At 38.7% G+C, this 22,744-nt stretch overlaps 1 protein-coding gene across 1 annotated transcript in view; it reads right to left on the bottom strand.

Moving 5' to 3' along the window:
* LOC127574135 (kalirin-like) overlaps window positions 1–22,744 on the bottom strand; it is a 500,886-nt gene that overhangs the window by 265,262 nt on the left and 212,880 nt on the right. Inside the window, exon 5 of the mRNA XM_052022913.1 lies at window positions 21,771–22,283. Coding sequence (XP_051878873.1) covers window positions 21,771–22,283 — 513 coding nt within the window. The remainder of the gene's footprint in view (window positions 1–21,770; window positions 22,284–22,744) is intronic.

The raw sequence follows: 22,744 nt of genomic DNA, 5'->3' as shown, positions 1-22,744 counted from the left end.
GGAGCTTGAAGATTCTCACTGAGATTATGTGGGTTTCCTCTGGGTACTCTGGTTTCCTCCGGGTACTCTGGTTTCCTCCCACATCCCACCTCATGCTGATAGATAAATGACCTCTTAGTTTGGCAAAAAGAATCAAAGGGAAGTTGATGGGCATGAAGGAATAAGTTGCAGGCATACAGACACACAAGTAAAGGGGAAATGGGACTAATGGGATTGCTCCACCAGGAGCCAGCATGAACTTCATGTCTTAGGTGGGCCGGTTTTGGATTGTGGGCCCTGATTGAAGGAGAGGTTAGCAATGGTTAATGGACGTATGCTTGTAAAAGTGCTGCCTGATACGCTATGTTTGGGGATGATTTCGTGTTCTCATTATAGGCAACTGTAATGGTCCAACCCAGCACACCAGGTGAACTCCCAAGGGACTGGGTAGGCAATCAACTAGCATTATGCTGGTATTCAGACCACACTACCATCAGTTGAACCTCCAGACTCAGAGCTAACTTGCACTGATGGACTGCTAGAATGCGTATCTGGTCCCTGTTGTCTTTTTCCCTTGGAGTCATGTTACAGTTCTTCAGAGCTTCACAGAGGTCAAACCTTCAGCTGAACTAACGTGAGATTACATGGAAGCAGCAAGATTCTATGCAGCCTCTGTCTATGCTTCTAGAGCAGTTATCAACTGACCCAATATAGGCTGTGTAACAGTGACACCCAGCAAAGAAATAAGCATGGTCTTCAAAGTGGAGGTCATGGTCTCTTGGGTTTGGTGGTACCTCTCCCCATAAGTTACAGGATGGAGTTTTCTCCTGCTCTCCTGCAGCCTCTCTCTCCTCCAAAGCAACCATAATGTTGCTATCTGGCTGCCATGGGGAGTGTATCTTTAAGGGCTGAAACTTGTCTCTGATTGCTGTGCAGCAGAGTGTTTCTGGTAGTGTTAAAGTGGGTCAAGTCACTTTTTAACATTGGTTCTGCATGCAAACCACCACAGTGCTGTTTCGAAAATATTTTTGACCAATTTCACCATTTTGTGCAGGGGATCCAACTTGCCATTGGCATTATATGTATTATTTTTAGTGCAAAAAAAGGGACGAAATGCAATTTTTAGCATATCTGTTTAGTAATTTGCACAGGTGTTTGTATTTGCAGTTTAATGTGCATTTTATAAACTGATGTACTCACTTTCATTAATGAGATAACACATTGAGAACTTCCTTCTGCAAGATTTGCAGAGTACAACGAAGATCTGTAAAGAATTTATCAATATCCTCTACTGATCATTGTCTAAATAACAAAAAATACACAGTCCGCCTCAGCTCAATTTTTAAACAGAAATTAGCCCCCATAGTATAAGTTAATAGCCTGCATATTTTTATTACAATGACCCAATGAAAGTGTGGAAATGGAAAATGATCAGAAATATGTTATGTTGGATCTCTGCCCACTTTACTGGTTGATCAATTTCTTCTTGTGAATTTTCAGTGAATTGGCTGGTTGTACGTGGCTCTGTAATGACATCATTATTATTGCATAATTTATAGTTAATTGCTGTCATGCTCAAAATAAATAAAGTATTTCTGATTTAAAGAGCTGAGCTTGTTGTTTACAGCGATTCATAGAAAAGTTACTTTTCAGTTGATTTGCAGAGAATCATGGAAGTCCATTTGGTTCTTTGGGTCCATGATGATATACAGTACTTTTGCTGAAAGCTACTAACTTTTTTTTATGTCATCTCTGTTGTGCTCTTATCTTACCTTCTTCAGGCAAAACATATTTTACATTGTTTATTTAGGGTATTTGCCAATTCTTAGTTTATTGGTGGAAAGGAGGCATAATAACAAATTAGGGAAAGCATAATCATGCAATACTGAGGCACATAACACTAACCCATTTGCACACAGTCATCTATATTGCGACAACAAAATAGATGGACTTTGGTTATCCTGTCTTAAATTTTCCCTGCAGCAGTATATGCAGAACACAAGAAAATAGGAGCAAATGTAGGCTACCTTGGCCCCTCAAGCCTGCCCAGCCAATCAATATGATGATGGCCGATCTGCTCCATGGCCTCACTTCCTCTTCTGTGCCAGTTGCCTATAGCCCTCAATTCCTTGACCTTTCAAAAATCTATCTTCTTCCTCTTTAAATAACTCCACTGATCTCGCCTCCACAACCTTCCAAGGTGGGAATTCCACCAAAACAGCAGTTAGCACATGAAAACATCAGAGAGTTATACTGCAAGCCAGCCAACAACCTGCCTTGACCACAAGGGCTATATAACCATAGGTAAAGAATAAAAGGGTGATGATCCATTAGATTAAATCCTGTCATGTTTTATGTTTGTTAAGTTTGGAGCATTGGGCTTGCACCACTTCTAGTGGCTATCCTGAACCTTAGTGTTATGTGGGTCTTAAGACATTACTGATGTTAGCCAATTAAACATGTACAAATCCAGTGATTCAATCACAGATGTCACACTAAAGTTAATGAATGGAGCATTGTTTCATACAAGGAATACTTTCTCAAATGCCTTCATTTTAGGTTATTCTACATGTAGAAACATCAGAAAAGGAGTAGGTATTTAGCACTTTGAATTTTCTACCATTAATATCATGCTAATCTACGATCTATCCCTACATACCCGGTCTCGTCCAAATTCTTATGAGCTCAGTTAATAAATTATCAATTTTGGATTTAAAAAACAGCATCAATTGCCAGTTGCATAGTTCCAAAATGTTATTGTACTTTACCTGTAGAAATATTTCTCAATTTCACTTCTGAAAGCCAGTCTCTAATTATTAGATTCTGCCCCCTTGTCCCAGACTTCCAAACAAGAAATTGTTTCTTTTTCTGCCCTATCAGCAGTCTTAATATCTAGAAAATGGGTTAACTCACCCCTTGACTTTGACCCTCACCTTTAATTTCTAGGCCCTTATCTTTCTGGCTGACAAGTATCATACCTTGACTCTTTAGTTAATACTATCTCCCTCTCCATGTTCTAGTCTTGGTTTCTCCTAAACTTTTGTTTCATGTGCCAATTAATCATTTGTTTAATGTTACCCAGTTGAGGAGGCTTTGAACAGATGATAATGCTTGGCCCGAAATTGTTTAAGAAATGGAGTCATATACTAATTTCCTTTGGTAGATAATTGAGTTATTTCCCATGCCTGGAGACCAATTTAAGCATCCCAAATAAGTGTTAACAAGATTGCTTAGGTAGACATCCTGCCCCTGTCAATTTTCATGAAGTGATTCTGCTAGCAGAAAATATATCAGGTCCACTCATTTATCTGGATGAGAAACTATGATTTTTTTTCAAAATAATTACTTTTCAGCATATTGTGCTATTGTCATAATACAATGTGATGTAAACTGCATGAAGTCACCTGCATTTCCTGATTCCCCAAACTATTGATCTGAACCAAACTATTAGAAAATGTATCAGACAGTGAATTCAGCATCCCCAAACTAACTGAGACAGTTGGGTAAGGGATTGGAGCAACTATTACAAAAGTTCCATGTCATATTATGAGACCTTAAATAATGAATTACAAAAAAACTCAGAAAAAAAACAATTCCTTTGAACATATTCTTCAGCATGCAGCACCATTAATATAACTCTAAAACTAAATGATGATCCACTTTATGATTAGCTGAGGACATTCATAAAAATAATTGGAATTAAAATCCAAGTTACATTCTTAGTTATCTATTATTGCCAATTGACAAGAACTGAATTGACAAAACAATCTGATTTACTCCAAATTCACATAATGCCTCAACCGGACTCCTACTAGATCTCCAGGCATGGAGAGATGGCTCATCTGAGAGTCCAATGTTACCCTTATAAGTGACAGGAGCTCCACCTGCCCCTTTCATACTTTTGACACTTACACCTGGGACCTGCCTATTTTGGGAATTCCTCCTTCCCTAATTGAGAAACAATATGCTGTGTTACTGAAGAGATACGGAACACTGGACCAGTGATACATTAATGAGGGAACTTGTAGCCTTGTGGTTTAATCACTGGATTAAAAGCCAAATTTCTGGGTTGAGTTTGATTCCCATTATGGCATCTGCAGAATTTATATTCAAGCAATTAAATAAACCTGGAATTAAAATTTAAAAAAATAACTAGTCTCAATAATAGTAGCCACGAAACTACTGGATTGTTACAAAAATGCATAAGGGTTGACAAATGTTCTTTAGGGAATGGAATTTAGGTCTACATGTTATTACAGACCCAATCACCTAGTGGTCTCTTAACTTCCTCCTCATTTCAGGGACAAATAGGGATGGACAATAATTGTTGGAATTACAGAAGACAACACTTTAAGTGACTGTAAATCAATCTGCCAACAAATATACATAAAGATAGTAATCTAAAATCAGTTGTTTTCTTTCAAATTTTGCAATATTTGGTTTTATGTGCATGTGTAGAATCACTGAAAAGCTATCACAAAAGCTTGTTTAATTCAAGTTAATATCTGCCTGGGGCCTTAAATATATGCACTGAAATTTATTAGAAACGTCTGAATATTTTAAGTAGATTTACATCTTGTAGTACAATAACTGCAATTGTTTTATATCGATGGCATAATTGTCCCCTGTGTTTTTTCTGCAACTTATGTTACATGGGAGCATGAGGGGACAAGGAATCTGGGTTGCATTATAAGGGAAATATAGTTAAAACTAGCATGAATTGAATTAATGTAGATAAAGACAGGAATTGATTGCTAATTGTCTTTCATTGAAAACAAATTCTTATTCTTAAACTGGGCATAGCAAATTTATCTTCAAGCAGAGTTTACTTTATCATCGAGCTACTGAATTTTAAAGCCATCGATGACATGGTTTTTACATACGTTTATGCTTTTCACATCCTCCAATGGCACGAGGCAGTCTTGGGGATTTAGGAAGGCCTTTAGTGAAACTGCCCACCAGAATTTATAGCACTACTTCAGGCTACTCTGCCAGAATGAAGGGGAACATTCTCAGTAATTGAAAAGTGAAAAGAGGCAAACAAAAGATTTAAATCATTAAAGATTGCAAATGATGAAGAATTACTCATCTTATTTGTTTTTAGAAGATATAACAATGAGAAATGTTAAGATAGCTGAATTAATTATTAAATTGTGGATTTCTGGTAATTTAAGAAATCAATGATGTAATTTTAAAAATTGAAAACATCCCAAGAACTGTATATTTTAAAAGAAATCTACCCAGTGGTCAATGAAAGTCGTTACATGGTACAACACCAAGACATAGAAACAGGAAGTCTCAGTTTTCATTTCTTGTCTCTTGATGAGTTAACTGATCAGAACAACAGAGTTCAGACTCTAGATGGGCTGGTAGGTGTTGGCAGCAGTGGAGATGTGGTGGGGGAGAAAAATTCACTGAGAATTCTAAATTCTGATTTGAAACAGAAAATGCTGAAATGCAGCATCTTTGAAGAGAGAAACAGAGTTAACATTACAGGTTTACAGAACAATAGATGTTCTGAGTTCATTACTATCTTTGCAAACTCAAGAAATGTCACCATCTCACAGCTTATGCTGCCATGTCCTCGGACTCTTAATTCTATCTCTCTTGCTTATTTCATTATTGTCACGTTAACATTCCTCTCTGCACTACTTCAGGCTGCACTATAATCTTCGCACCATTCTATTGTTTTGCTCTCATTGCTGTATTTATTGTTATATTTATTATTACCATGCGTATCGTTTACTCTGAGCTTCATGAGAGCAAGGAATTTCATTGCACCCTGGTGTATATGATGATAAACTAATCAGATGTGAATAAACTAATCTGATCTGATATAATCCCTACAAGTTTCTTGTGAGCTTCCAACTTCACCGATCATTCCTTCTGTCGAGATCACTTTTTTATTTAGTACTATTATTTTCACATACATTGATTTCTTCCCTTGAGGTCACTTTTACCCTATTTACTTCTTACAACACAGTATGAAGCCATTCAGCCCATCAGGACTATGCTGGCCTGATTCCCAAAAACCCTGCAATTTATCTTTTTTCATATGCTCACAAGTTCCCTTTGATTCCTACACTAAGAGATAACTTACAGTAGTCAATTAACTGACCAGTACATCTTTGGGACCCTTGAACCATTTAAGGGTTCAATTATCTGATGTTTTAGATCATTTTTATTTATTTTGAAATTTGATAAAAGGGGACCATGGGAAAATGCCAAGGACATCAGTTGATGGGCATTTGTTTTTTAAATAAATTTCTTGAAGTGAGGGTCTTATATCATGGCTACAAAGTCCCAAGATAATTGTTTGCAAGTGGCATAGCAACTTCTACTCCATAAGCATCCATGGGAGAAGCACGAATTGCCCTTGAGGGCTAGTTTCATGGAAGCTCCTGGCAAAGGCTACTGGAGTCAAAACACATGAGCCCAAGCTGACATCTGCATTGAATTTCAATCTGGACTGATAATTCAATTGAATTTCAAGGCTTTTTAGCTGGGTAGCACTGAACTTTGACTCCTCAGGTAATGTAATCTGCCTCCAATTATATTGCTCTAATGTGTGAAGCTTGAGCACTCGGAGCCAGATGGCTTCCTTCTGTTGAAAACTTTATGATTTACAGTAGAAAATTTCACATTAAAACAAAAATAGCAGCAGAGAACAAGATTTCACTTTGAATATTATTTTCATCAATGATGTCATTGTGATGATCTATCATTTTCATTTTATTTGCCGTTTCAAATTATTAATTTTTATCTATGACCTGAGATTACTGTTACAGAGATTATGAAGGCTGGCTACTGTTTAACTAACCTGCAGATGGATGACATGGCACTAAACTTTCTAGCACTGAGCTTCTTCACTGTGATTGACAAAGTTAATCAATATTTCTGCACCCTTTTCTTGCAAATGAATTCATTTAATTTTATCTCTTGAAACATTAAATCTATGCACCATGTAAAACATCTACTCTTTGAAAGAAAGTACTCTACCAGGCAGAAGTAATTCCAACAGGCTGCTTTAATAGGGTTAAGTTTAATAACTCTCCTCTGGGAAATCAGACTTGCTTGAACTTCTGAACTAGCTCCATTTTACAATCCATAAACCCTTACCCGCTATTATTCAGAAGATGCAATGGTTTTGGAATATCCATGTGTTTAATAATGTATACATTTATTCAACTTATGGATGAAGTACCAGTTTCCTCATGACTACAAACTTCTTGGGGGGGGGGGGGGGGGGGGGGGGTCAATGGAATCTGAGAAAGCCTGTTGTAATATGGAGACAAATACTTGCATTTACCAAATTGTAAAGACAAGATATTACAATAAATATGAATTTCATAAACATTCTTCTAATTTGTCAATATCACAATTAAATACCAAGGCTAGCCAGAGATATTACAGTGCGAACAATGAAGACACACACTAAGGCAATCTCCACTAATAATAATATGATGCTTCAGTACTATGTGTGAAGTAGATGTCCCTAACATCTAAAACTGTGTGTGATTCCATGTGACCAATACTGCAGTTTGATTACTGTTAGACGTGTAAAATTAAGCACTGTTCGCTTGGTAAATTTATATGATTATGAGCATTACTAGGTGTTACAGACAGCACATGAGATGAGAGTGTGACAAGTCCCAAAATGTTCTGCAGCCTTTGGTACTCCTTTCATTCAAGATGAATTGCTAAATGTATACTGCTGGGTGTAAAGGCCAGATCTCTCTGGCTGAGTCCAAATCTTAACCAGCTGTGTGAATTTTACTAATATTAAGATTAAATTAGTTATGTCAGGTATAACCTGGAAATTCATCAATCATAGCCAAATGAGCAACCCTAAACATAATAAAGACAATTCACTTTTATATAATCAAGTAATATGCTGCTAGCATAGAATCCCTTAAAAATTATAGCATCATAAAATTTTATGACACAAAGCAGGCCGTTCAGGCCACTGCATCCATATGGGCCAGATAAGAGCCTGACTAATCCCACATTCCAGCTCTCAGCCCAAGGCTTTGTAGGTATGGTCTGAACAAAATAATAAATAACACTTCTAAACATAGAACAAATCTAAACAATTTAATTAATCCTATTTAAAAATAGAAGTCATATTAAAAATGTTCTGTAAATGTTTTGAATGTGAATCTTCACGTAATTTTATGCAACAAAGCTTTAGAATCTACTCTTCTTGCAGAACACTTAATCCATGGGAATCATATTTTTATGATGACCAGGGAGGGCTAATAGCAATGTTGAAGCTGTGTAACTATAACCTACACTACCTGTGTACAATGTACTATAGAGAATCATTGGGTCAGAATGGGGGTCATGATGAATTGGTAAATAGAAAAAGCTAATTACCCTATCTTCATACTTTAAGAAATTTTTTTTATGGAAAGAGTCTATTAGCTCAACACCTTTTTGTTCAGTTACAAAAACGTAGACTAGAATAGTGTGACTATCCTGACATCTTACTAGTGTGGATATTGGGACATAATAGTACAACACATTCAGGTGTGAAGGATGCAGGAGTAAAATGGGTTGATAGTCTACACATCCCATCATCCACTTCATTCTTCATTCGATAGGATGAAAATTTCTGTTCATCCTATTAAAACTTCTTATTTACATTAATAAAACCACAAAGGAGCTGGTGGCTACAGGGTTATCAGTGTTCTGAAAACTTCCTATTGTATGAATGACTTTTCATGAGGAGAGATAAACCCAGCAACTGCAGTTTAATTTTGGTGGTAGAAGTTTTAGAAACAATAATTAGGCACATATTTAGCAATTACTGACAATTGTGGATTGATTAGAGAAAGCAAGGATGGATTTGTTAAAAGCAAAATGTGTCTAACTAACTCGATAGAGTTTTTTGATGAAGTAATAGGGAGGGCCAATGTGGGAAGTGCAATTGATGTTGCATATAGGTGTGTTAAAAGGCTTATCATCAAGATTGGAGACCAGGGAATAAAAAGGGCTATAGTAGCAGATACAAAATTGGCTAATTATGAGTAGTAGTAGTAGTAGTAGTAAAAGTTTGTTATTTAGACCTTAAGACATAGGAGCAGAATTAGGCCATTTCATCCATCGAGTCTGCTCCGCCATTCGATCATGGCTGATTTATTTTTCCCTCTCAACCCCATTCTCCTGCCTTCTCCCCATAACCTTTGAAGCCCTTGCTAATCAAGAACCCATCTACCTCCAGTTTAAATATACCCAATGACTTGGCCTCCACAGTCATCTGTGGAAATGAATTCACTACCTTCTGGCTGAAGAAATTCCTCTTCATCTCTGTTATAAAGAGACATCCTTCTATTCTGAGGCTGTGCCCTCTAGTCCTAGGGTCTCCCACTACTGGAAACATCCTCTTCATGTCCACTCTATCCAGGCCTTTCAATATTTGGTAGGTTTCAATGAGATTCCCCCTCACCTTTCCAGACTCCAGCAAATACAGGCCCAGATCCATCAAATGCTCAAGAAGGAAGCACACACTGGAGTTCCCAAAAGGGCAGTCCTACAATCACTGCTTTGTATACATTAATGACTTGAACTTAGGTGTCCAGGGCACAATTTCCAAACTTGCAGATGACACAAAATTAGGAAATGTAATTAACTGTGAGAATAATAAATAGCATCAAGGAGATACGGATAGGTTGGTGGAATGACTGGAAAGGTGGAGATGATGTTAATGGTGAGAAATGCCAATTGTTAGATTTTGGTAGGAAGAATGAAAAGAGACATAAATCAGAAGCCAATATTCTTTAAGGAATACGAGAAGAGAAATCTGGGTGTATATATGCACAATTAATTGATGATGATAGGGCAGTTTGGGTAAGATGTTAGAAAAAAACATATAGGATCCAAGGGTTTACAAATAAAGGCACAGCAGACAAGAGCATGAAAATCATGATGAATTTTTATGCGTCACTATTTTGGCCAGTATTATTGTGGCCAGTTCTGGTTGAGGAAAGAGAGGAAAGCTTTAGAGAGGATACAGAAAAAATTACTGAAAGGAATCCAGGTATAAGTAACTTTGGCTTTGTAAGCAGACTGGAGAAGCTAGCATTGTTCTCTTTGAAACACAGAAAATGAGAGGAAATCTGATAGAGGTACTTAAAATCAGGAAGGGTACATAGACAAAGTAAAAAGGGATAAATAGTTCCCATTGGTGGATAGGCTAAGAACAATGAACACAGAATGAGAGTGATTGGCTAAAAACTAAAACTGATAAGAGGAAAAAACTTTTACTCAGTAACAGGTTAGGATCTGGAATGCACTGCTGGGATAGTAGAGGAAGTAGATTTAATTGTAATACACAAAAGGGAATGGAGAGAATTGCAGAGGTACGAGGAGAGTGCAGGGAGTGGGACTAGCTTAACTGCTCTTACATAGCTGGTATGGGATTGATGGGCTGAATGGTCTGCTTCCATACTGTAACCATTCTGTGATTTTCTGATTAATAAAGAGCAAAAATAATAAGATTGCTCATTATCAACTGAAAGCATTTTGAAGTATTTACATATCAAACAACCCAAACCAGCCCAACAACATTGTTGGAATACTTCATCAGAAGGACTGAAGTAGTTGAAGAATGCCACCACCTTCACTCAGGCAATTAGGGATAAAAAATAAATGCTGGTCTTGTCAGTGACACCCACATCCATAAATTCATTAAAATGTCTACTTTAAAACAACATCTAAAATATTTTCATACTTTTTTTTAAAAGGGCCAACAGAACAGTGAGACTAATTGGGTACAAAAATATCATTTTGTAGAGGTAGAAGGTACTGATGGATGAATTCGAATCAGAATCAAGATGAATGTCTGAGAGTGATAATCAGATGATTAGACAGGGTATGATTGTGGAATAATAGTTGGAGAGTTGATCAGTAACAGGGATGGGATCAGTGATAGTTCTTTGAAAATAAAGAAGAATATATCTGAGGAAAAATCAAAGCCTTGAACTTCCAAGCAATGACCCAGCAATGGAAGAGCAAGGAGCTCGGAACCAATTAAGTGTCTCTGTCAAATAACTGGCACACGTACAATGGCCTGAATGTCATCCTTTTGTGTTGTATAATTTATGACACCCTTGTTTCTCAGGCCTCCCTCTCAATTTATAGCAAAGTAAGAACATTGCTACTTTTACATTGATAGTACAAGTCTAAGAACAGCCACAATAAATTGGCCACATTCACAGTGTGTTGTGCAACAAAACAGTTGCGCAATAAATAGGTTGTATCAGAATGTCACCACAATGATGGTGTGTACATAATCATGATGCGATGCATTGTTTAGAAGGAAGCTTTCCAAAATTCCACAATTTTATTGTGAATGAGAACTGAGCAGACACTCCAAATGAGAAACAGTTCTTCCTGGCTACCAACCTAACAGAAATCATGGCACAGATTTTCAGTTCACTGTCTGAATATGAAATTAGTATTATGGATTGACTGCATAGTAGAGGAATAGAAATGGAAATCATGTGTGCTTTATACAAGTAGCTGATCTTTAACATCAGTTTTATGCCAGAGTAGTTTGTTGAGAACTTCCTTCCATCAGTCACAAGGGTAGCACAATGGCACAGCTAGCAGAGGGCCTTGCAGGTTCAGTGACCCAACATTGTCTGTGTGAAGTTTGCACATTCTCCCTTATCAAGGTAAAATTGCCTCTACTGTAGGTGGGTAGTAGAATTGAAGGGAATGTAGGGAGAAAATGTTACAGGAAAAATTAGTGGGGCAATGTGATTACTCCATGAATTGGCCAAGATTCAAAGGGCTAAATGGCCTCCTCCAAAAATAGGGACGTCACTTGGCCACAGGCATTGAAACTGCAACAGCTTCAGTGAAAAATCAATAGCAAAGCAGCTCAAGGTTCTTCAGTTGAATGATAACTTGTTGACATGTGTATTTGGCATGCAGTGGGGAGTCCTGATAGTCGTCTGGCTTTCATCTGTAACGTCCTGTGAATCTGTGAAACTTAATAAGCAGTAAATTTCTTTGCACTTCTCAGCTGGTGTCTCTTTTCCAATGGAACTGTGATTCTAGTATTTCCCTTGGGAAACATGGCATCAGCCACTTGCCTTGTACAGAACTGGACTGCAGACTGGCTTACTAACCAGCTAACCCAAGTGGTGGTCTAAAAGGATCCAGTTGCACAGAAGCTTCATTTTGCAGTGACCTTTATAACAGCAGGAAGAATCAGGAAGTCTTTAAAGTTGTCTGTGTATCTGCGGATCCTGATTTCATGACTCAGTCACTGATGCTGTTGTGAAGCAGAGACGCCAAAGAGAAATTCTCCAGACTACACTTGGATGGAAATGTTCATGGGTATTGATGGCAGTGAACATGCACCTTAAGGTGTCATTGGAGCTCAAGATTTTGCATTTCCACAATCGGCTTAAACTAATTCATGCAGCATTATGGAAAAAAAAGAGACACCCTCCTCCCCATTTAATTAAATCAAACTATATTGTGCAAGTAACTCATGAGAGTTGCTTAGAAATGTTGTTTTCATATGCTGTGAGATGGAAGATTAAAAAAAGATTTTCAACACAATTAATAACACCAGTCATGTACTTTTAGAATTGTTGATCCCTCTGTAAAGCCATCAAAACTGCTGAGCAAGCAGAATGAGGTCAGGTGGCATACAACACTCTTCTATATGTAATTCATGCAAAATTATGCCACTGCATACAAGGCTCATGAATTGTCTGGGATCAAACAAGAATGAGGTGTTAAGCAGATATTTGAAGACTTCTTTGGTGTTAGTTAATGACTCTGTTCTAGCTGGGTTATTGCTTGGAAGTTCAAGGCTTTGATTTTCCCTCAGGTATATTCTTCTTTATTTTCAAAGAACTGTCACTGATCCGACCCGTTACTGATCATCTCTCCAGCCATTATTCCACAATCATACCCAGTCTAATCATCTGATTATCACTCTCAGACATTAATCTCGAATGTAACCCAAACTCCTAATCCCAGTCCTCTTCTCAACTGTCCCCATGTTATTGATTGACCCTGAATCATATCCCTTACTAATTCTCCAACCAACTCCCCAACTGGCACACACCTCCAACTGAATGCCTTTAGAACATCTCACTCACCACCCTGGCCTGACCTCACCCAGTTCTCTCACACAATCTGCTCCTGATCTCACTCACTTTTTGATTGTACTGTCTGCATCGTTGGGAAGATCACAAAGGATTAGCCTTTGTGCGAGTCTGCAGGCTAACCACTATTGCACAGTGTTAGGTGCGGTAGAATTTCTAGCTAATTCAGTGTAACTTAGCTAGATAGAAGTTTGTGCAACACTATAAAGATGCAGAGAAGTAATATTACGTTATGTGTTTAATGCACAAAACAGAGTGAGAGATAAAAAGAAAGACAACAGATTAGAGTTTCAAAGTAAAAGAAACAAGCGCAACTTTATTTCAAGAGATTCTCTGAAAGAGCTACATTCTTTTCCGCCTGATCTGCCCTCACTCTAATCTTGGCCTTCACCACGATTGCATTGCTCTATATCTGCCTTTTAATTGAGAATTGCAAATGCCTAGAGCTCATTCCTCAGAATCACAAGTCAAAGATCTGAATGCTTTGCAGCAACAGAAAAACTATGGAAAAATGGTTCCTTGACCAGAAAATGTAACAAAATAATTGTGTTTTTTTAATTTACAATTCTGATCATTACAAAGTTAAGAGGGTATACTGCTGCAGTTGAAGGTTCCCACCTGCTTCAAAAGGGCCTCAATCATCCCGGTGCCCCAGAAGAGCAGGGTGAGCTGCCTCAATGACTATCACCCGATAGCACTCACATCTACCGTGATGAAGTGCTTTCAAAACCTGGGCATCTGTACCTCCTTTTGCCTCCTTGACTTCCTTAATGGGAGACCACAGTCAGTGCAGATTAGTAATAACATCTCCTCCTTGCTGACGATCAATACAGGCACACCTCAAGGATGCATGCTTAGCCCACTGCTCTACTCGTTCTACACTCATGACTGTGTGGCTCGTTACAGCTCAAACACCATCTACAAATTCGCCGATAACACCACTGTTGTTGGCAGAATCTCAGATGATGATGAGGAGGGGTACAGGAGTGAGATAGATCAGATAGTTGACTGGTATCACAACAACAACCTTACACTCAACATTAGCAAGACCAAGAAATTGATAGTGGACTTCAGGAAGGGGAGGTCAGGAGAATACATTGAGGGGGTGAGTGGTGGAAAGGGTGAGCAGCTTCAAGTTCCTGGGCATCAACATCTTAGAGGATCTGTCCTGGGCTCAACACATTGATGCAATCATGAAAAAGGCACACAAGTGGCTCTACTTCATTAAGAGTTTGAGGAGATTTGGTATGTCACCAAAGACCTTTGCAAACTTCTACAGACGTACAGTGGAGACATTCTGACTGGTTGCATCACTGCCTGGTATGGAGGCTCCAATGCCCAGGATCGAAAGAGGCTGCAGAGGGTTGTAGACTCAGCCGGCTCCATCACAGGCACAACCCTCCCCACCGTTGAGGACATCTTCAAGAGGCGGTGACTCAAGAAAGCAGCATCCATCATTAAGGACCATCACCATCCGGGACATGCCCTCTTGTCATTATTACCATCGGGGAGGAGGTACAGGACTGCGAAGACCCACACTCAACGTTTCAGGAACAGCCTCTTCCCCTCTGCCATCAGATTTCTGAACAGTCCATGAATCCATGAATACTACCTTGTTATTCTTCTTTTGTACTATTTATTTATCTTCGTAACTTATAGTAATTTTTTATAAGATAAGATGTCTTTATTAGTCACATGTACATCGACAGACACAGTGAAATGCATCTTTTTGCGTAGAGTGTTCTGGGGGCAGCCTGCCACGCTTCTGGCGCGAACATAGTATGCTAACAACTTCCTAACCCATACATCTTTGGAATGTGGGAGAGTACCAGAGCACCCGGAGAAAACCCACGCAGACACGGGGAGAACATACAAACTCCTTACAAACAGTGGCCGGAATTGAACCCAGGTCGCTGGCACGTAATAGCATTATGCTAACCACTACACTACCGTGTCTGCCCCACACTACCATGCCTGCCCACTGCACTGCTGCTGCAAAACAACAAATTTCATGACATATATCAGTGATAATAAACCTGAGTCTGGGAAAATGCCTTTATTGCTGAGGTTAAAAATATGAAAGTTCTTTGAGGAACTTATTTTATCATTGTTTACCAATCTCATATGAGAGAAATATTTGTCAATGAACCTCATTGTCATTTTAATCTAGTGCCTCAGATCATTTAATCCAGGGGCACCAGACTGAGCCAATAGTAAGTGCATACTTTATTTGAGTTACATCAGTATTCAATAAATAATAATCTCCCTTGGAAAACCCCAATTATGTCACAATGTATAGCATTATCAACATGGAGTATGGTAATGCATTCCTCAGATCCTTGGACTAGTACTCCATAATTCTGATTTTGGGTAAAAAATTTGGAAATAAAAAGATGAAGTAAAAGTATATAAACAGACGAAGAGGCTTCTGAATTGTCATAAAACCCAACTGCTTCACTATTGTCTTTTAGAGAAAGAAATACATAATCATACCAGACTTCCAATACCACATTGCTGGAGGAGTCTGAAGCAGCCTAAAATGCTATCTGATTCCTTCAAAACCACTAGAATGCAGATCACAGCTTACCACCACCATCTTTTCAGAATGGGCAATGAATGGTGACCTGGCCAGCAACACATACACTCCAATAATTAATTAATATAAAGGGAACCCCTTTACCTTTCTTGTTTAATCAAGAAAAGGACATATAAGATCACAGAAATGACAAAAATATTAGGGCACAGAAGTAGGTTATTAGGTCCATCAAGTCCATATCTGCTCTCTGCATTAGCAAGATAATTTAAAATTTTCTCTTGCGTCTACTTGCTCTAAATTGCATATGTGCCTACTTTACAAAATCCCAGGTCTCACTTGGTGAGGCATAGTACTGTAGCAGTTAGTGTGGTCACTCACAGCTCCACGGACCTGGGTTTGACCCTGACCTCATGTATTTTCTCCAGGTGCTGTAGTCACCTTCCACATCCCAAAGATACACTGGTAGGTTAACTTGCTACTGTAAATAACTCCTTAGTCTAGATCAATGGTAAAAGGAATCAAAGGGGAGCCGATTGCCATGTATGAGAGAAGATAAGGGAATCAAGAATGAGATGAAATGGATTCCTCTCATGGGAACTGATCCTCCTCCTGTATTGTTATAGACATAAGACCCAAACTTGCAATACTGAGGTATAACACAACCATTTTCCCATCGGAAGTGAAACAAGGAAGTCGGTCTCAATCAATAGGTAGTGATTTAATTTTAACTATATGACTACTTGCAACAGTTGGTTAGTAAATCAGATTATGTTGGTTCAGGTAAGGTTGTGCAGAAAGATGAAAGTAATAAGACAAATGAGGACAAGAGATTCCCAGAAATATGTAGATTTGAGGTATAGGATCAGCCATGGGACAAACATCACGGGCCATGTGGCTTCTACTCCTTTTGATTTTATTTTCAGTTAATTAAATAAATCTAGAATAATAAAAAAAAACAAGTAACAGTAAAGGTGACCATATTACTATTAGACTGGTATATCACCCAATCTGGTTTGTTAATGTCCTTTAGGAAAGAAAAATTGCTGTCCCATCTAATCTCATTTATATGTAACTCCCCTATCCTTTGAAATAAAAACCGTATCTTCACTTGTAATTGCCTAATTACCCAAGTCTCTGTAGTTATGAAAGAGGGTTTGTCCAGGCCTCGGACGACAAAACTGGATGAGACAGAACTATAATACTGTTAAAAGCAAGTGTAAGTTTATGTAACGATCTTTGAAGAGAATTCTGCAGTAAAAGTCAGAGTGCAACTTTAAATGTAAATATAGAAACAAGCCCTTAAGTCACTAGTAAATAAAATGATTGTTCTTGAAAATAGTTATTGATATAAAGGCATTTGAGAATGATAAGGTTCAGTGTAGGAGAAAAGTACTTCATGATCTATCAAAAAAGTTACAAATCTGACAGAAAATGAAAATAAATGAAAAATTAATATTTTAGTAAGAATTTTGAAATAATAATACATTTATTATTACAGCCTACCCTACAATTCAAAAGCTTGGTGTTGCGCTAATGTGAGTTATAACTATGCAGCCGCCTATAATTAAAACTAAGAGAGCAGGACCTGACATTTGGGTCAGTACCCGAATGAGGTTCCCTTCAGCTAAACTTTTAGGACCAGCCTTATTAGCTTCAATCGCTAGATCTCCCTCAGTCTTGTATTTTCAGAGGTGCCATATTTTTGATGAGATGTTAAATAAATAACTACCTGTTTAGCTGGACTTAAAGAATCCTGATGTAAGGTGCATTGAGGTGCCAGTTTAGATTATGTGGCAAAGATTAGAAGTAGAGACTGAGCTATCATCTTTAAGAACTAAAGGCCTGTTAAGTAAAAAAAAATGTTAATAAGATAATCATAGGCACAAGAACTTTGTCAATAAACGTAACCACACAGTTATGAAAGATGTGTGTTTAGAAGTTCTGGAATTTTCATGGGAGCCTACATCACTTTTCCTAGGTGTCTGCTAATCCACAGAAAAAAGGAAAGATGCTTGGGGATAAAAGAGAAATTCAACCCTGCGACCTTTTATATCTACATTATATAAAAGGCTTTGCTTTCATTATTAAAAATATCACCCGGGGAAAATGACAATCAAAAGAATTTTGAATCTTCATTTCTCATTTGGAAGATCTGATTGTTTCATTTTTTATTTTGCTTAATGAATCAATTTTCCTCCCTGCTCATCATAAAAGAACAAATTTGTTGCTATGTTAGGATTATGAAATTTAACCAGCTCACTATCACTAGAAGTGATAAGAAGAAATATGGTGCCAAAATATTACACAAGAATGCAACAAAGAAATGTGACAAAGTTTACTCTGAGTTTTAATAGCTTATTCGGGGATATTATTGTGGCATTTCTCGAGTTAATTTTAAAGATATGTTGCTTTATAAGGTCAGGGATACTATACCATGTAACACACAGAGTATCATGTTACGACTGAAGTGTAAAAATATGTCCCTTTATGGCTATAAGGTGCCAATGTTCTGAATTATTGAATTGAATAGTAGAATCAGATGCACTTTAGATTGGCTACTTTTTCATTCTGTTTAACTGTTAAGGATAAACAATCTAATTATTTTGTAAGTACATGGTAATGGCACAAATGGGGTGAATTTTCAATGGGTTTCTCCCACTCATTTGCCAGAACAAGAGCAAAATACCCATAGAAATATTACAAAATGGCATTAATGTTGTATTTCCATGACCATTTAGGCAGAGTCTAGGCAATGACTCGCAGAAATCCCACACAAAATCAACACTCCATCAATTTAAGTTTTTTCAGAATCCTTGTCAAGAAATTATATAAATTGTACTATTTGTAAATTCAACTTCCCAAATACTGATTGGCACCTGCTTAGTGCCAAAGGTTTAGACGGGGCAGAGTTTGTTAAGTGTGTCCAGGAGGATTCCTGTCACAGTATGTTGACAGGCCAACTAGACGGAATTCCATATTAGATCTAGTATTAGGTGATGAACCGGGTCAGGTGACAGATCTCTCGGTGGGTGAACATTCGGGGGACAGTGACCACCGCTCCCTAACCTTTAGCATTGTCATGGACAAGGATAGGAGCATAGAGGATGGGAAGATATTTAATTGGGGAAGGGAAAATTATGAGGCTATAAGGCTAGAACTTGAGAGTGTAAATCGGGATGACATTTTTGAAGGGAAATGTACTATGGAGATGTGATCATTGTTCAGGGATCTCTTGCAGGATGTTAGGGATAAATTTGTCCCGGTGAGGCAGAGAAAGAATGGCAGGGTGAAGGAACCATGGGTGACAAGAGAGGTGGAACAACTAGTTAGGAGGAAGAAGGCAGCATACATAAGGTGTAAGCAGCAAGGATCAGATAGGGCTCATGAGGAATATAGAGTAGCAAGGAAGGAAGTTAAGAAGGGGCTGAGTAGAGCAAGAAGGGGACATGAAAAGGCTTTGGTGAGTAGGGTTAAGGAGAATCCCAAGGCTTTTTTCACGTACGTGAAGAGCAGAAGGATGACGAGAGTAAAGGTAGGACCAATCAGAGGCAAAGGTGGGAAGATGTACCTGGAAGCTGTGGAAGTGGGTGAGGTTCTCAATGAATGCTTCTCTTTATTATTCACCAAAGAGAGGGGTCTTGATGACGCTGAGGACAGTGTTGGTAAGGTTAATGTTCTAGAGCATGTTGATATCAAGAGAGAGGATGTGTTGGAGCTGTTAGAAAATATTAGGACAGTTAAGTCCCCGGGGCCTGACGGAATATTCCCCAGGCTGCTCCGCAAGGCGAGGGAGGAGATTGCTGAACTGTTGGCTAGGATCTTTGAGTCCTCGTTGTCCACGGGAATGGTACTGAAAGATTGGAAGGTGGCAAATGTTGTCCCCTTATTCAAAAAAGGTAGTAGGGATAGTCCAGGGAACTACAGACCAGTGAGCCTTACATCTGTGGTGGGCAAGCTGTTGGAAAGGATTCTGAGAGATAGGATCTGAGAGCATTTAGAGAATCATGGACTGATTAGAGACAGTCAGTATGGCTTTGTGAAGGGCAGATCATGTCTCACAAGCCTGATAGGGTTCTTTGAGGAGGTGACCAGGAAGATTGATGAGGGTAGTGCAGTAGATGTGGTCTACATGGATTTTAGTAAGGCGTTTGACAAGGTTCCACATGGTAGGCTTCTTTAGAAGGTCAGAGGGCATGGGATCCAGGGAAGCTTGGCCATGTGGATTCAGAATTGGCTTGCCTGTAGAAAGCAGAGGGTTGTGGTGGAGGGAGTACATTCAGATTGGAGGGCTGTGATTAGTGGTGTCCCACAAGGATTGGTTCTGGAACCTCTACTTTTCGTGATATTTATTAATGACTTGGATGAGGGGGTAGAAGGGTGGGTTAGCAGGTTTGCAGACGACACAGAAGTCGGTGGTGTTGTGGATAATGTGGAGGACTGTCGAAGCTTGCAGAGGGATATTGATAGAATACAGAGCTGGGCTGAGAAGTGGCAGATGGAGTTCAATCCGGAGAAGTGTGAGGTGGTACACTTTGGAAGGACAAATTCCAAGGCGGAGTACAAGGTTAATAGCAGGATTCTGGGTAGTGTGGAGGAGCAGAGGGATCTGGGGGTTCATATCCACAGATCACTGAAAGTTGCCTCACAGGTGGATAGGGTAGTTAAGAAAGCTTATGCAATGTCAGCTTTCATAAGTCGGGGGATCGAGTTTAAGAGCCGTGAGGTAATGATGCAGCTCTACAAAACTCTGGTTAGACCACACTTGGAGTACTGTGTCCAGTCCTGGTCACCTCATTATAGGAAGGATGTGGAAGCGTTGGAAAGGGTGCAGAGGAGGTTTACCAGGATACTGCCTGGATTGGAGAGTATGGATTATGAGGAGAGAATAAGGGAGCTAGGGCTTTACTCTTTGGAGAGAAGGAGGATGAGAGGAGACATGATAGAGGTATACAAAATATTAAGGGGAACAGATAGACAGCCAGCGCCTCTTTCCCAGGGCACCAGTGCTCAATACAAGAGGGCATGGCTTTAAAGTAATGGGTGGGAAGTTCAAGGGAGATATCAGAGGGAGGTTTTTCACCCAGAGAGTGGTTGGTGCATGGAATGCACTGCCTGGGGTAGTGGTGGAGGCAGATACATTGGTCAAGTTCAAAAGATTGTTAGATAAGCATATGGAGGAATTTAAAATAGGGGGATAAGTGGGAGGAAGGGGTTAGATAGTCTTAGGTGTGGTTTAAAGGTCGGCACAACATAGTGGGCCGATGGGCCTGTCTTGTGCTATGCTGTATTGTTCTATGTATAATGATTGTTATATTTGACTCTGGATCAGAAGCTTCAAGAATTAAGGTTTTCTTTTTAAAAATTTCTTCCAGAGGTGTATGTAAATGTGCCTGTAATTAAGTGTGATATGGAAAGAATAACGCCAAACAAGAAAAATTATTCTTTGTTATTGACACTTCATAGTGCATAGAATCAGAACAATTTAGAATAGCAAGTTACAAGAAAATTATGTTATAGTAATTTTTATTTTGTATGACTTATTATTAGAATGTGGTACTGCAATGTTTCAGCACAGAAGGTTACACAGCATAGCATTATTATGATCTATCAGTGTGTTACACATCTGAAATTGATTAAATTCCATGAGGTCACACAAATCTCAAATAGAACTATGTAACTTGTCATAAGTAGTAATATCTTACACATGTAAATATAACAAAATGGTGAAAATCATGAATTTAAATAAATTTTGAGATAATACAGTGTAACAAAGATAGAGGTTTCAAAACAAAATTCTTTTCTAAGTTTTTTTTAACAGGCAATGTTCATGGAAATTCCCTGCTTAATTACCAAATGGATTAACAGGTTAACGAAATTAAAATCAGTGATAAATATGTTTAAAAATAGAAGTCAAAAAGGAAGGAAAACTTGAATAATTTCAAAATGTTACAATCCAATGCAAAGTATAGTTTGTTGTTTGTTCAGAGTAGAAAATCAAACACATGTGATTCTGTTGAGTCCTTTGCTGCCTTACAAAGCCTAATATGGAAGTTATGTGTAAGAAAGACGGGAAGGAGTGGCTGAATTATAGAGCTATATGTTAGACTAATTGGATGAAATCTTACCTTTTCTGCATCTTGCTCAAAGAGCCGAAGTTGGAAGCATTGATCTAACTTCAGTTTCCTAACATGCCACATCTGATGTAAGTGCTGTCTAGTTGAGTGTAGCTTATCCAACAGACTGGTGATCTTTGGCACAACGCTTTGAAAGTCTGCACTGCCAGATATACAGTTCTTTCCAGAAAAACCATCACTGCATCTTATACATTGCAGCAACCTTTGCCCCTCATGGTCCAGTTCCTCCACAGGGGCTTTGATGACCTTCTTCTTCAGTTGTGTATGCTCATCAATTAATTTCCGTGAACCTTCAACGTCCAGGGGAAACTCCTTCCGAGCCAACATTTCCTGCAGGTCTTCTAATCTGGACAACAGATGCACGGCACTGCTAATGAACTCTTCCAGGGCCAGTCGAAGCTCAATCCATTCATCATGATTATACTCCAGTGTGCCATCAAACTCTTCAGTCAGTTGGGAAGGATCCACTAACTTAGAAAGTCCTTCCACGGATACCATACTTGTCTGAAAAAGGACATTTCAATGCAACAAGATAAACATTAGGAATGATGTTGAAAGCCCTACACAATTGCCACCAGCCGCCCCCAGAAAAAAAAGTTCTCAGGAATCCTATAGAACCAACACAGTGTTTTATACAGCTTATGCAGTCTATTTTAGATAAAACCACCAAGTAATTACAGAGAGAGTATTTGACCTAGCATTTAGAAGAGCACACTATATGTTGCAATATGTTTCAATCCTCAATCTCCAACTAGGCTCAAGTTCAGTTGCAACATCAGCTGGGCAACTCTCAAGAGTGGGGCTTTTCTGCTTGAGGTAACCTGCAAATCATCACACAGTGCTTGGAACTGCAGTAGTTGTCATAAATTGCTGGAGGCTCTTTGTCAAAGTCAGAGAGCTCCCAGGTAAGCATTTACCTGAATGGTGTTTGTGTGTTCATGTATCCTATGGCAGATTTGCCCACG

The sequence above is a fragment of the Pristis pectinata genome, chromosome 1 (assembly GCF_009764475.1).
Source record: "Pristis pectinata isolate sPriPec2 chromosome 1, sPriPec2.1.pri, whole genome shotgun sequence".
NCBI classification, from domain to species: Eukaryota; Metazoa; Chordata; class Chondrichthyes; order Rhinopristiformes; family Pristidae; genus Pristis; species Pristis pectinata.
Note: the sequence above shows the minus strand (reverse complement) of the source record. Positions and strands in the feature narration are given on the sequence as shown.